The 14,522-nt window shown below is 43.2% G+C and overlaps 1 protein-coding gene across 1 annotated transcript in view; it reads left to right on the forward strand.

The window, feature by feature from the left end:
- znrf2b (zinc and ring finger 2b) overlaps positions 1-13,675 on the forward strand; it is a 29,837-nt gene extending 16,162 nt beyond the window's left edge. Inside the window, exons 2-5 of the mRNA XM_084557581.1 lie at positions 2,376-2,471; positions 9,935-10,040; positions 10,859-11,002; positions 11,081-13,675. Of these exons, the coding sequence (XP_084413707.1) occupies positions 2,376-2,471; positions 9,935-10,040; positions 10,859-10,916 (260 nt within the window). The 3' untranslated portion in view covers positions 10,917-11,002; positions 11,081-13,675. The remainder of the gene's footprint in view (positions 1-2,375; positions 2,472-9,934; positions 10,041-10,858; positions 11,003-11,080) is intronic.
- Positions 13,676-14,522: the final 847 nt, after the last annotated feature.

Raw genomic sequence — 14,522 nt, forward strand, 5'->3', positions numbered from 1 at the left:
TGAAACAAAATCATGCCCAGGGGTAATTTAATGTTTTCCAACGACAATAGCTACAAGTCTTCCGCTTTGGTTCTCCCACTTTGTAATGAAACCAGCAGCAGTTAGAAAGGATGTGGTCCTCTCTCTAAACGGGTTGAAGGATCTTTTTGTCCTTTTTGTCCTGTCATATCCTTGTGCTTTTATTAGCATTATGAGGATTTCAACCATCTTTCATATTTTTTTTTACATTTACTTTCAAGCAAGTGTGCTTCAGGGAGGGAGATGCCTCGGACACAGCAGCACAAAATGATATACTGTACATTGGTCCAGGGTTATAAATAACACCCTACTAAATGTCCTTCACGTGTAACTATTTCAGCCTGTGTGAGTTATACCAGGACACGTATTCTCTCAAAGGCCACAGTTTTAATGTGACCAAAGCTGCTGCGACCTCCGGCAGACATGGATGAGGACACTAGCAGCGATTTAATTTACTGGAGAGAGCATCCCGTACGGTTTACGGGATGAGTCATCACAGCCTCACAGGGAGGGCTCGGCTCCGGAGCTATAAGCATTTTTCAGAATGACTGGAGGATAAACACACCTAGACTGTACATTTCTAATTTGACAGCAGAAGGCCAGGAGATCTTACAGAGTAGAAGCCTCTCACGAATACAGATTTCCGATCGTGACACCCCTACCAGCATCACACGACATGGACAGATTTTAGCTTTGTAGGAAGCTCCGTGCACCTTATACACACATTCAGCTCTGGGTGATACGTGACACTGCTGCAGAACTGTTATGACAACAGCTAATGGATGATGGAAAAATGTTGCTTTGGACAAAGCACGCGGCGCAAGCTGCAAGATTTGCTGTCACGGCTGAGACTGTCGCAGCATAATTGTGATGGAAGACGAAACAAAAGGATGATTCCAGCCAGAGCTGTGACCGGTCCTGATCGGAGAGCGTTTTTTTTTTGGAGGGGAGAGCATTGTTAAGATAATTATGTGCAATTGTTCATTTGAATAAGTCTGAATACACTGTCATTGAGTGATATAGTGCAATCGTGACTGACACCATTGCTATCTTTCACATTCAGGTGTTTTACGTGAACCACTTCTATAATAGTTTAGTGTCATTTCCCCTTTTTTGCAAGTTTGTGTAAAACTGTCCACAGGATGCAAATGAACTCTTTCAGTGTGTGTCTAAAGCCCATACCCCTTCACAAAAAAAGGCGCCTGACTGCAACTCTGTTCAGCAAGTGGAATAGCATACACCGATCTGGCATAACATTATGACCACTAACAGGAGAGGTAAATAACATCGACCATCTTGTGACAAATCAGTGTTCTGCTGGGAAACTTTTAGACCTGGCATTCATTGGTGTGGATGTTACTTAGACATGTAGCACCCACCTAGACCAGACCAGGCACCCCCACCCCATAGCAATGACACTCCTTGATGCCTGACACAGGCACACACAAAAAAACACTTTAGGACCAACAATAAAAACATGAAGAACACCACAAGGTGTTGACCTGGTCTCCAAATTCACTAGATCCCAAACTGATCAAGTATCTGTGGGATGATCCACAGAGGAGGCCCCTCCCCTCAAAGGCCCCCCACTAACCACATTCTGTTGCCAGACACCACAGGACACCCTCAGAAGGCCCATGTCCATTCTCTGATGAGTCACCACAAGCGAGACCAAGACAATATTAGGAAGGTGGTCATAATGTTATGCCTGATCAGTGCCACTTGGCAGCTGATACAGACGCAAACGTTCTGTCTCACATTTCTCTGATTTATACTCAATGACATCCTAACCATAGCTAATTTTGATTAATGCTCTTAAATTTGATTACTTAAGAGTGATGCCGTGCTTTTAGTGTGACACTACAGTGTGCAATGGCATCAGTAGCCTCTAAATGACCTATACAATCAGCTGTGTATACGGTTTTATTCCTAGTTGTTATTGGCTAACGGATTTTCTCAGTGGGTATAGCCACCAGCCAGCTTACTGAGTTACTGTAGCCAGTTGATTACCCTCTGGTTCCCCTACTTTGACGGTTAGTTGAGTTTAGGGCATTTGTTGGTCACAGAAGACAAAAATATAACTTATTTCCTCAGAATTATCACCTAACTGCTGTTCCCCTTTAGCTCTTAATAGCATTGCTGGGGCTTGCATTTGGCTGTTTTATTTTTTCCAGCCTGCAAGTTTCAGTTTCATGTGTCATGTTTGTGTTTTCAGAGAAATTAAATGAAAATGTAAGTCCACAATATACCAACAATGACATTGCAGCAACAGAAATCTCTTAGAAACTTTTTATTCCACTTCTTATGTTCCACCTTTGCTTCATTGTTGTCTTTTTTTCTTTCTTTCTGTCTTCCAGGCTTCAAGTGCCCTGTGTGCTCCAAGTTTGTGTCTTCGGACGAAATGGATCTTCACCTGGTTTTGTGTTTAACCAAACCCAGAGTGACGTACAACGGTAGGACCGGTCGTTCCTTTCTGCTTCTTCTAACAGCATGTCATAACAACGCAGACAGTAATTACAATCATTATATCACTGTATTGAGGCAGCAATTAGGTACAACAAAAATAGCCGTCAAACTGGAATATACACAGGATATATCCGCTTAATAACGGCGCGCTCCTTCTAACCAGCTTATCCTACAGAATGATCATCGCTGTCAAAACAAAAATCCAACTTCCTCATCGAACTAGAAAATCACAGTTCTCTGTCTGGTTATGTAACTAGATTATCTTTTTGCCGTCTGGTTCCCTGTGAAATCTTGTGTAATCTTCCTGTTATTTCCAACATTGTAGAGTAATGCAGCGGTTGTCCGAGCGCAGCTTCTTCTTGTATTTGTTGTCTGTTTTATAGTCGTGACCGCAGTGAACGTTTTAGTCATTCTGCAAGTGCTGTTTGGTTGGTTCCTCTGTTAAATATTTTGCTAAATTTAGATATGTAAAGATCTGCTGACTTCGATTACAAGAAACAAGATATAATCAATGTGTTTGTGAAGGTTCTCAGTCGTCAAGGCCATTGAAAATCCATAAAGCAAAGCCAAAAGAAGGGCGATTGGACTTGTTGGGTTTGTTTAAGGCGTTTTGCTACTCATCCCGTGCACGATCACACTTTTCTGCAGAATCTGCACATTTGTTCCGGTGCATCTCGCTTTAAAGTGCAATATCTCACTGATGCCTCACAGCAAGAAGGTTCCGGGTTTGAATGCATGGGACGACTGGGGCCTTTCTCTGTGGAGTTTGCATGTTGTCCCTGTGCCTGTGTGGGTTCCCTGCAGGTTCTCCGGCTTCCTCCCACCGTCCAAAGAAATGCTCATTGGGTTCACTGGTCTCTGTGTTAGCCCTGTCATAGACTGGAGGCCTGTCCAGAGTGTACCCCGCCTCTCGCCCAATGAGAGCCCCCCTGCGATCCTCCAGAGGAGAGAAAATGAATGAATGAAAGAATGATGCCATGTTCTTAGTGGAACCAATGAAAAATAACTGTTTCACTGATTCCTAGTGGAACACTACAGTATGCAATGGCATCACAAGCCTCTAAATGATCTGGTCCTGTAGGGTTAGGGTTAGGTACATATTCCAGAAATGGTTTTTCAGGCTTTGTTAGACTTCATCATCTTTAGCCCAATAAGAGCATGTTGGTTGCCCACGAACAAACATTTTCTTGTTGTTGTTCTGGTGAAGAATGATTTGTGTTTGTCTGTTTTGTAAAAAAAAGGCGGGCCCTGACATGTTTCATCACTGTGGTCACCGGTATAAAAACCAACTGCTTGTTTGGAACCACAAACACAATCTGATAATGTGATCTTCAAAGGTGTTTTGTTTTTTTGTTTTTTTTTGACTTTGCAGAGAGACAGTAAAATCTGTCAGTAAGCACTAATGGAAATGTCAAAGTCAAGGAGCGGCAAGAGAGTCGGATGTTTGTGACCAACTTGCGAAACTACTATGTGCAGTAAACAAAGCGCTGCTATTTCCACATCAGGAAGTGGTAAGCCTAGCTTTGCATGAAGACTAGTAACAGGGGGAAATTGCAGAACCTGGCTCTGTCCCAGTTTGAGCTAGCTAGGTAGCCAGCAACAAGTTTTCACATCATGACTCTGGCTTATTACACTTAACACACATATGTACTGCTATGTAATTCTTATTGCACTCTTAAAAAGCAAGAAAAGAATGAATTCTTGCTATAAAACAGATTTCTAAGGGTTTTTTCAAGCTATGGGCCCCAGTTCCAGATCAGGACATCCTGACAATATTACTCATTTGCATACAGCCGACAGTAACAGTTACCTGTGGGTATTTCCCTCGCTGAGGTCACGTATCACAGTTATCACAGCTCCTCTGTGGTGTTTCTGGCCATCATGATAAAATAATCAGCCACTCAGGTCTGCCTACTGTCTGTTGACACACATAACACACTCACTATTGTATACAGAGATTCACATGACCGCTGAAGGGTGATTTTAGCCAAGCAAGGCCATCTCTCCACTATAGGGCCAATCCAATCACAAGTGACCAGCGTAAAGCGCACACAGGTGTGAACACCCCTATTTGAGATATCTGATCTTAGACCACATTTGGAGCTGGTCTGGGTCACATTTGTCCTTATTCCTTTGGTAGTGTGAACGCACAATTGGTCCTGAGCTTCATTAAAGGCGGGCTATGCTCATCAGGGGTGCTTTTGCTCTTGAGCTCATTCATTTAGAAACAAAAAACACACAAGCAGCTTTAATAAATGATCGCCTGAAAAGGAAAAAGCGCCGTTAGTGATGTCTAGTCTGTCCTTGGAGCTGTTAGCTAACTAAATAACAGATGAATCTAAACAAGAATTAACAAATGAAAGTATTTGATATGAGCACACTAGTGTGATTTTGTCATTAAATAACGTATCAGCATGTGGTTAATTATTTATGTGATCATGTTGACGTATGAGGAGCAACATGTGGTCAAGTTAAGTATTTACCTTAATTACCAGAGATTACGGTGCGGATGGATCTTGCAGCAGCAGGGAACAACATTGCAAAATACAAAAAAAAAATACAATAAGACAAGATAAACTATATAAAAGTAAATTTGTTAAGGTACAAAAATTACTTAAATATTGCATCAGGTTTAAGTAGCTGACCAAAAAGTGAGTGTGAGTGTGAGTTGTCCGGGCCGTTTTCTCTGTCAGGTTAAATTCAGAGGGATCGGTATGGGGGGAGGCGGCTTTGGGGGAGGAGAGGGAGAGATGCTTCCTGGAGCAATTGGAGAAACACAACACAAGCACAGCGTTGTTGGAAACGTGCAAAATTATTCCCGATACGTTATGAGACCATGGCTGGCCGTCATGGTGTTAACACTGCATGGGAAACCCTGTGCTCACCGAGTTGATTATTGAGTTCCCTACTGACAGTGTAATCTTACCTTGATGGAAGTAATGTTTTAACCGTGTCATGTGTCAAACGTCCATGCGTGCACCGGCATAGCGGAGGCGAGAAGAGACAAAGGTGAAAACTGCTTTGACCTCGCGTCAGCGCGGGCTGTGACTTGGCCTCGAAATACTGTTTTTATTTTCACACACACAACCAGCAGCTGTCATGTCTACACAGAATCACAGCTTCCACCTTTTTTTTTTCTTTTTTTTTTTTCTTTTGCGTGCGTTTCCACTGAAGATCCTGAGATGCTTCGTGGCCTCATTTCTGATTTACAACCCGCTGTGAAACAGACGGATGACGCCGTCGGAGCCAAGTTGCTCTGTCTAGTAAACACGCCCAGACGCAGCTCAGAGGTCAACCTGCTGCAGTAAGAGCTGCTCTTTAAAGCTCCTCCTGCCGGGGGCCTTTACAGAGAGCCGCTCAAAGGTCAGCCCATTCTTTAACAGTTGTCAGGAGCCGTTGTGTTTTTGCAACTAAAATGGGACATTTTTTTCAAAACGCATTTGAGCCCAGACACTATCAACATTTGAAGGTGCATTTGAGCACAATGCACTAAAATACACTAAAAAAACACAACAAAAGGTCACACTCTAATATTTCATTGAACCGCCTTTAGCTTTGATTACATTCCCTGTGGCATTGTTTCAATAACCTTCTCCAATGTCACCAGATTTATTTCCATCCAGTGTTTCATTCATTTTTCACCAAGATCTTGTATTGATGATGGGAGAGTCTGACCACTGTACAAAGCCTTCTCCCGCACATCCCAGAGATTCTCAATGGGGTTAAGGTCTGGACTCTGTGGTGGCCAATCCATGTGTGAAAATGATGTCTCATGCTCCCTGAACCACTCTTTCACAATCTGAGCCCCATGAATCCTGGCATTGTCATCTTGGAATATGATCCATTGATGGAATAACCTGGTCATTCAGTATATTCAGGTAGTCAGCTGACCTCATTCTTTGGACACATAATGTTGCTGAACCTAGACCTGAGCAACTGCAGCAACCCCAGATCATAGCACTGCCCCCACAGGCTTGTACAGTAGGCACTAGGCATGATGGGTGCATCACTTCATCTGCCTCTCTTCTTACCCTGATGCCCCCATCACTCTGGAACAGGGTAAATCTGGACTCATCAGACCACATGACCTTCTTCCATTGCTCCAGAGTCCAATCTTTATGCTCCCTAGCAAATTGAAGCCTTTTTTTTCCAGTTAGCCTCACTGATTAGCGGTTTTCTTAAGGCTACACAGCTGTTCAGTCCCAATCCTTTGAGTTCCCTTCACGTTGTACGTGTGGAAATGTTCTTACTTTCACTATTAAACATAGCCCTGAGTTCTACTGTTGTTTTTCTTCCATCTGATTTCACCAAACGTTTAAGTGATCGCCCCTCACCATCAATCAGGATTTTTTTCTGACCACATTTCTTCCTGGAAGACGATGGTTCCCCACTATCCTTCCAGTTTTTAATAATGCGTTGGACAGTTCTTAACCCAGTTTTAGTAGTTTCTTCAATCTCCTTAGATGTTTCCTCTGCTTGATGCATGCCAATGATTTGACCCTTCTCAAACAGACTAACATCTTTTCCACGACCACAGGATGTGTCTTTAGACATGGTTGTTGAAGAAATGAGAAGCTACTCATTGCATCAGTTGGGATTAAATAACTTGTCAGCTGAAAGATAATCACCCATGCAGTAATTATCCAATGGGAGGCTCCTACCTATTTGCTTAGTTAAATCCAGGTGGAGACTTTCTTTTGGCCAGGCAGTGTAATTACACTTTGTGTGTGTGTGTGCACGTACAAGAGGTTGTGTGTTGTTCTTTCAGGAAACAAAGCTGCCCCGTGGTCTTTGTGGCAGGTGCGTGATTACTGAGACGGGTGGAACAGTTTAATAATCATGGTTTTATTGGGGAACACCCCGTCCAGACTGGAGCCGGTGTTGGCTGTGTCTGTTTGAGGGCTCAGAGGAACAAGTTTTACTAATTATGAGACATCCTAATAACTGGTTTAAAGAACAAACCTGTTGGTTAAATATTTATAATGCATGCTGAGAACGAGGGATTATTTTTATTGAAATTTCTGCATTGAAAGATTTTGTGCTGCAAGTATGAGCAGTGCAATAAAAGAACTAGACGATTACAATTAAAATGTAAACAAACCATTTATTAACTGAAATGAGCTGCTATGCCAGGGAGCTCAAACTCATTTTAGTTCAGGGGCCACATGCAGTCCTGTTTGATATCAAGTGGGCAGAACCAGTAACATAATCATAGCATAATAATCTATAAATAACGACAAGTTTTCCCTTTGTTTAAGTGCAAAGAAGTACATTATGAAAGTGTTTACGTTCAATGAACTATTCTTTTACAAAACATTTAAAGAACAGCCTGAAATTTCTTGAAAAATAAGTGCAATTTTGGGGCATTGCTGCCATCTGCTGTTTAGTTCTATCCTGTACTCTCCCTAAAACAGTCGACAAATTAATAATGGCATTTACTTTTATTGAAAATTTACAGTTGTAATATTTGCACTTTTGCAAATTCATGCTGCGAGCCAGTTTTGGCCCGTGGGCCTTATGTTTGACACCTCTTTGCCATAGGCTCACATTTTGCATCATCACCTTGTACGCACGACTTCTTGTGACTGATTCAATTTCGCTAACTGAAGGCTGAACCTGTGCTCTGCTGCCACAGTAAAATACCAGCGCCGTTACAAGCTGAGGCGCCGTTTCTTCTGAAGAAATGATCCAGAATCTGCAAATCTGAAATTGGGTTTTCGTAATCCTGCAAGCACCATCTTCACTGAAAGGAAAATTCCACTGCGTGCACTCCTTCTGTAACCCTTAGTCATTACAGTTAATCTCCAACATTGTGTTAAGAAGACGCAGGCGACCGGCATCACAGTTTTTATTGCAAACGAAAGCCATAAACATTTCAGATGTTGCCGCAACTTGCTTGCTCTTCTTCCCTCACATACCGGCAAAGACTCGCTTCCCAAACCCTCACACTCATAAAACACATGGCTGCAGTTTGACTGTTGAGGACTTCGTTTAGCAAATGAGACAAAAAACTGTCACTGAAGAATAAATAACTACCAAGGAACCTCTGGGAGTCTTTGAGTTCATCAACCCTAAATATCTTAGACTTTCAATATCTGGCAGTTGTTTACAATTTTACTGCATGCCATTATGGCGTGATAACATCCTGGGAGAGGCGCAAGTGAAATTACCGCAATGACACCGTAATGACTGTAAAGCGCAACGTCTCAGCTTTCAGAAACCGTGACGTAGGTACAGTAATCCAAAGTTCGCTTGTGCAAACGTTCCGCCAACGACACATTCTGTTTTAAAGGATTGATAAGTTATATCTTAGCGTGCAGAACATAGACTATAAATATGGATGGAGGAACTGCTCCTCAGAAGTGAAGCCAAAGCAAATAGAGCTCCCCCTGGTGACTGGCTGCAGTATAGGTCATAAGCTCCACCCCCTCCAGTTAGCCGATGGGACTTGGCCCGAACTAAAACACTTTAGCGCACATCAAATTCTCGGACCGTACTGCGCAGACTCTGGCTCCAAAGTCGCAAGATGGCGCCGCCTGTATCCCGGGAAAATAGCGTCAGTTTGGCCAATGCAAGGAGGTGGGGATGTGTTGTCCATATTTATATACAGTCTATGGTGCAGAAGTACGGTGCAAATAAAATCAAGTTTGGATTCCTTTTAGTTTGGTTGTTATGCAACCCCAGTGCTCATTCACATGTCCTGACATGATAAAGAAGAACCAAAATGCACAGTAAATGACTTGCAAACCTGCACGAGAAGCCGCAAACCCTCCGCCTCACTCTTGCATGCAGTCATGCGGGTTGAGAACAACAACTCTCCAACTAAAACAAAGTAAATGTTTGAACCGTGCATGGGTGTCTGACTGGCCCAGACTGGCAGCATGTTAAAGATGTCCCCACCCCCCCACCCCTCGGCTGAGCTGGATGCCATGCACTGCAGCCCGTAATAACAAGCTTTTGCGGTCCTATGTGGGCTAATCCACTGTTGCATAAGGCCCGTCCTAATGACTCTGTGTGTTTTGCTGCAGGTGATGGGTTTAATAGTGCACATGCTGACTTCCGCTTCCGAACTGGACCGATGCTATTCATAGCGGGGCGAGATGAATGCTGCGCTGCGTGTGCGCACAAACGCCAACTAAAACGTGCATTTCATAGCACAACACTGACATAAAACGATTTTAAAAGCATCTTAACAAATCAGTGGTGCCTTCAGGGACCCTCCAGAAAACCATTATTGCAATTTGAGCATGCATAAACAATATGAAGAAGAAGAAGAAGGTAGCAACTGGGTTTCTTTGATTTTCAGTTGCAACTATACGCCTGCAGCCTGTCCTCAGTTATGTATGCTTCATATAAACTGATTCTTAGGGATGTCCCGACTTAATGTTATTTCCTGTTCATCTATCTATAATACTTATGTCTGCGGTTTGATGTGTGTTTCGTCTCACAGAGGACGTCCTGACCAAGGATGCAGGAGAATGTTCAATCTGCCTGGAGGAGCTGCTACAAGGAGACACCATCGCTCGCCTGCCCTGCCTCTGCATCTACCACAAAGGGTACCACGAATATTGCTTTATTTAGAAAGAAAAAAAACTTTATGGCTTCACTTCCATGTGAAAATTTCAGTTCTAGTTAAGGCCGCTTGTTTAAGGGGTAGCATAATTTCTGCGTGGCATTAATTTCGTCATCTGCAGGCGTCCACGTGATCACCTCGACTGTAAGCACTGCAAGAACTTTGACTGTTTTGAGAAAAGGCTCCCTCAAGAGTTGTGGATGTTAGTGGGCGGGGCTTGGGCCAAACTAAAAACACTGAACGTCAAGTAAAGCCTACCGTTCGGGCTCAGGTAGTGTCTATTTGTCCGGACCATAGACTGTATAAAAAGTGGACGCCATGACAGCTCCTTTAAAATTAAAAAGTGAGTAGAGCTCCCCCTGGTGGCTGCCGATAATATAGGTCATAAGCTCCGCCTCCTCCTCCTCCTCCATGTTAGTGGATGAGACTCACTAAAATGCACATGAAATAAATTTTTTGTTCGAGTTTAGCTGGTTATTTGATGCAGAAACAGGATGTGACATCATGATGATTGACAGTTGCCATGTCAACCGCAAACAATAAATAAATACATAAGTACAGTGTATAACCCAACATTTCTTTCTCACTGGTGGAGGTAGAGCAGACTCAGTGTTAGCCAAATGCTAACGACTCTTGCGCCAAACTCGCACGATGGCGCCGCCCGTACGCCCCGGGATGCTAGCATCAGTTTGGGAGGAGGTGGAGACCCGTCAGTCTACGTCGCTGAACATGATTGGTTGTTTTTACTTCAGGTCACTCATTTTATTTGCTAACTCTGGTCTCTTCCTGTTTTGTTTCCAGCTGTATTGACGAGTGGTTTGAGGTGAACAGATCCTGTCCAGAGCATCCATCAGATTAAAGCGTTTTTTTGGGGGGTGGGGGGGTTGTTGTTGTTTTTTTTTGTTTTTTTTTGCACAGATCAAGTTTTTTTTCCAAACATCCAAGGTACAGTATATACGTTTTTAATAATGATGGTGTATTTTTGTGATGATGTATCTTATTCATTGTGCCTTTTACTGACAGGTACTCCACCATGAGAGGGAGCGACAGAATGAAATGTGGATTCGGGGAGAAGGCTAGACACTGTGACCCCCCTCCCCTTCCCCCATCCCGCTCACCTAATAATGTAGTACCACAGTGTGCCAAATCTCATTTAAAGAATCTTCAGGGATACAGACTTTGTACCGTGTTTTATGTTTGAGTTGCACATCCATGCTCGGCCTCAGAATGGACCGCCCCACATCCACCACCTCCAGCCCTCACGGTCGGGGAGTTATAGCAGACGGGACTCTTCTTCCTGAGAGATAGATGTCAGCTGATTGTACCCCGGAACAGACAGTGGAGGAGGTGGACGTGGTCATTGCGAGGGTGAGGGGGGGGCTCCTCCTTGAGCATCTGTGTCTCCTAGTGCCTTGTTGTAGTGATGCCCAGAGCAGAGGAGTCCAGAGCGTCGGCAGAGCCAGCCTGGACCAGCAGGACCATCCCATCACAACTGCCATCCTACCAAACCAGGAGAAACAAGCCAGAGACAGACCGTCTGCATCCGCATCCGCATCCGCATCCGCATCTGCATCTGCAGCTCTTCAGAACCGACGCTGCTGCTGCTGCTGCTGCAAAAACAAAACAAACAAACAAAAAAAACTGGTGCCAATCAACTGTGAACATTGTCAAACACAAAATCGTCAGTGCTTTTTAATCATAAACTGTGGAGTGGAGGTCTTCAGGTACAAAAAAAAAAAAAAAAACCTGACCCCAGCACTTACCAGCCTAAAAATACTGCAGCGTGTTGCTGCTTCCAGCATTAATAATAAAAAATAAAGTTTCTTGTGGATCCTTTATAACAAGATATTATTTATGTGACCTGCACATAGAAAATGTATAGAAGCCCTTCTGAATATTATTATATTTATTATAATTATTCTTATATAATATAATAATATATAATATAATATAATTAAATGATTATTATATTATATTATATTATATTATATTATAATAATAGTGGGGGGAACGTTGGCACTTATTATTATTTATTAATAATAATAATAATTGAATAAAATTATATAATAATAATAACAGTGGGGAAAACACGTATCTAGCACTTTTTAAAAAGGCTTTAAAAACTTTTTTTAAACCTGTTTCACCTTCATTTAAAAACAATATTCAAATTAAATATACATTTTTAATACCAGATAAGAGCCCTGCGATTGACTGGCGACCTGTCCAGGGTGTACCCCCACCTCTCGCCCGAGGACAGCTGGGACAGGCTCCAGCAGACCCCCGCGACCCTTAACAGGAATAACCGGGTATAGAAAATGAATGAATGAATGAATACCAGATAAGTTTTAAATGGGAATTTAGGAAGTTTCCTGCACTGCAAGCTTCAAATGTTGATTGGTTTAAACAGATACTATTATAAGTTATAATAAGCAAAGTCACCCACGTGTCTCAACCCGACCTACTCCCTTCAGAACTTCCCCCAGGTGGGGGGGGGGGTACCAGGGCGTTCCCTCCACTGTAATCTGGTATCTGTCCCCTCGTCGTTGTGTGTTTTTTTCCAAGCGTCCTGTGATACTTGATCTCCTTCACTTGTGGGCAGCAGCTCTTTCCACCAGCACTGGGGGCGGGGGGGTTCAATCCACCGTTATCCAGCAGGGCAGCTTGACCTTGTTCACCCTCTGCAGGACACAGTACCTGGGTAATGTGTAATTATTTGTGTGGTACCATAAATAATATCTTGTTCTAACTCGAATAGGATCCTGTAACAGGACATTTCACATAAGATAAAAAGTGGGAACATTTTTATAGACTTTAGTTCATTTTTTTTTTTTTTTTTAAGTTTGTTTAGTTGTTTTGTGTGCGTGTCTGTCAGACTCAGACGTGCGAAGGCTCTTAATCATAGCATTTGATTATATTTTTAGCAAATTGTGCAGGTAAACTGGTTCCCACCCACCCGCAGTAAAAAAATAATTCACATCTTTACGTGTCTTTATTCTTTTGTGATGCAGAAGAGTAATAAGCACAAACGTCTGCTGTGATGGTGAGCCGTGTGGTGTGAACCAGTTTCCTCAGGTTATTGCTGCTTTCAAAGCGCCAGATAAACCAGAACGAGCTCTGTGGTCTTTTACTATAACGTCAGTCGCACCGAGCGACCGTTCGTACTAAACCTCTGTGCTGTGAATGAGGCGTCGTCGCGCTGGGGAGTCGCTAACCTGCTGCTTGACTGTTGGGTTTGAGAGATTACTGCAGACTGGTCTCGGGGCCCTGGCAGCTTCTATCAAAACGTCAAACAAAAGTGCTAAAGCTGAGTCCTCACGGTCGGGACCGGACCGGACCGGACCGGACCGGAGGACCTGGCACACTGGGACAGTCTGTTTGGGATTGGGTTTGAGTGTACAGACTTTCATTTTTGTGAAATCAAACCTCCATTCTCATCCGTTTCAACCTCGATCCCCTTTTGGTTCCACGACGTCAGCACTGAGTTCACATCTCGTTTGACCACTTTTACACTGGAAACAGTTTTCTGTTGCTGCTGTTGTTGTTGTTGATGTTGTCACAGCTTCACAGAGTGTCTTAATGAGGACAAAATGAAGTTTTCATTAAAGAAAAGTTGCTCAACAAGCGAGAAAGCGTCCCGTATGGCCTCCACCCCTCACTTTGTCTCTGTTAAGCTACTTCCACGTGGGAGAAGCAGGGTAGAAGAGTAAAAAACACATGTTTGAGAGAGACGTTGGCATTTCAGATAAACTACAGAGCAGCAGGACACATTACTCACACTAGTGTACAGAATATGCAACAACATCAAGCTTCTTGAATACAAGAAGGAAGTTACTAGTAAGTGAAGACTGAACAAAACCACTAATTATTCAGTTGCAAGTCAGAAACAAACCCATGTCTGACTTTCTTATTTTTTCACGTTTGATAGAGAGAACATACACAGCCTGGCCAGAAGAAAAAGGTTCACTCACTCTAATATTTCATTGATGATGGGAGAGTCTGACCACTGCGCAAAGCCTTCTCCAGCACATCCCAAAGATTCTCAATGGGGTTAAGGTCTGGACTCTGTGGTGGCCAATCCATGTGTGAAAATGATGTCTCATGCTCCCTGAACCACTCTTTCACAATCTGAGCCCCATGATTCCTGGCATTGTCATCTTGGAATATGATCCATTGATGGAATAACCTGGTCATTCAGTATATTCAGGTAGTCAGCTGACCTCATTCTTTGGACACATAATGTTGCTGAACCTAGACCTGAGCAACTGCAGCAACCCCAGATCATACAACTGCCCCCACAGGCTTGTACAGTAGACACTAGGCATGATGGGTGCATCACTTCATCTGCCTCTCTTCTTACCCTGATGCCCCCATCACTCTGGAACAGGGTAAATCTGGACTCATCAGACCACATGACCTTCTTCCATTGCTCCAGAGTCCAATCTTTATGCTCCCTAGGTTTTCTTAA

Source organism: Chelon labrosus (assembly GCF_963514085.1).
Source record: "Chelon labrosus genome assembly, chromosome: 12".
In the NCBI taxonomy this organism is placed as follows: domain Eukaryota; kingdom Metazoa; phylum Chordata; class Actinopteri; order Mugiliformes; family Mugilidae; genus Chelon; species Chelon labrosus.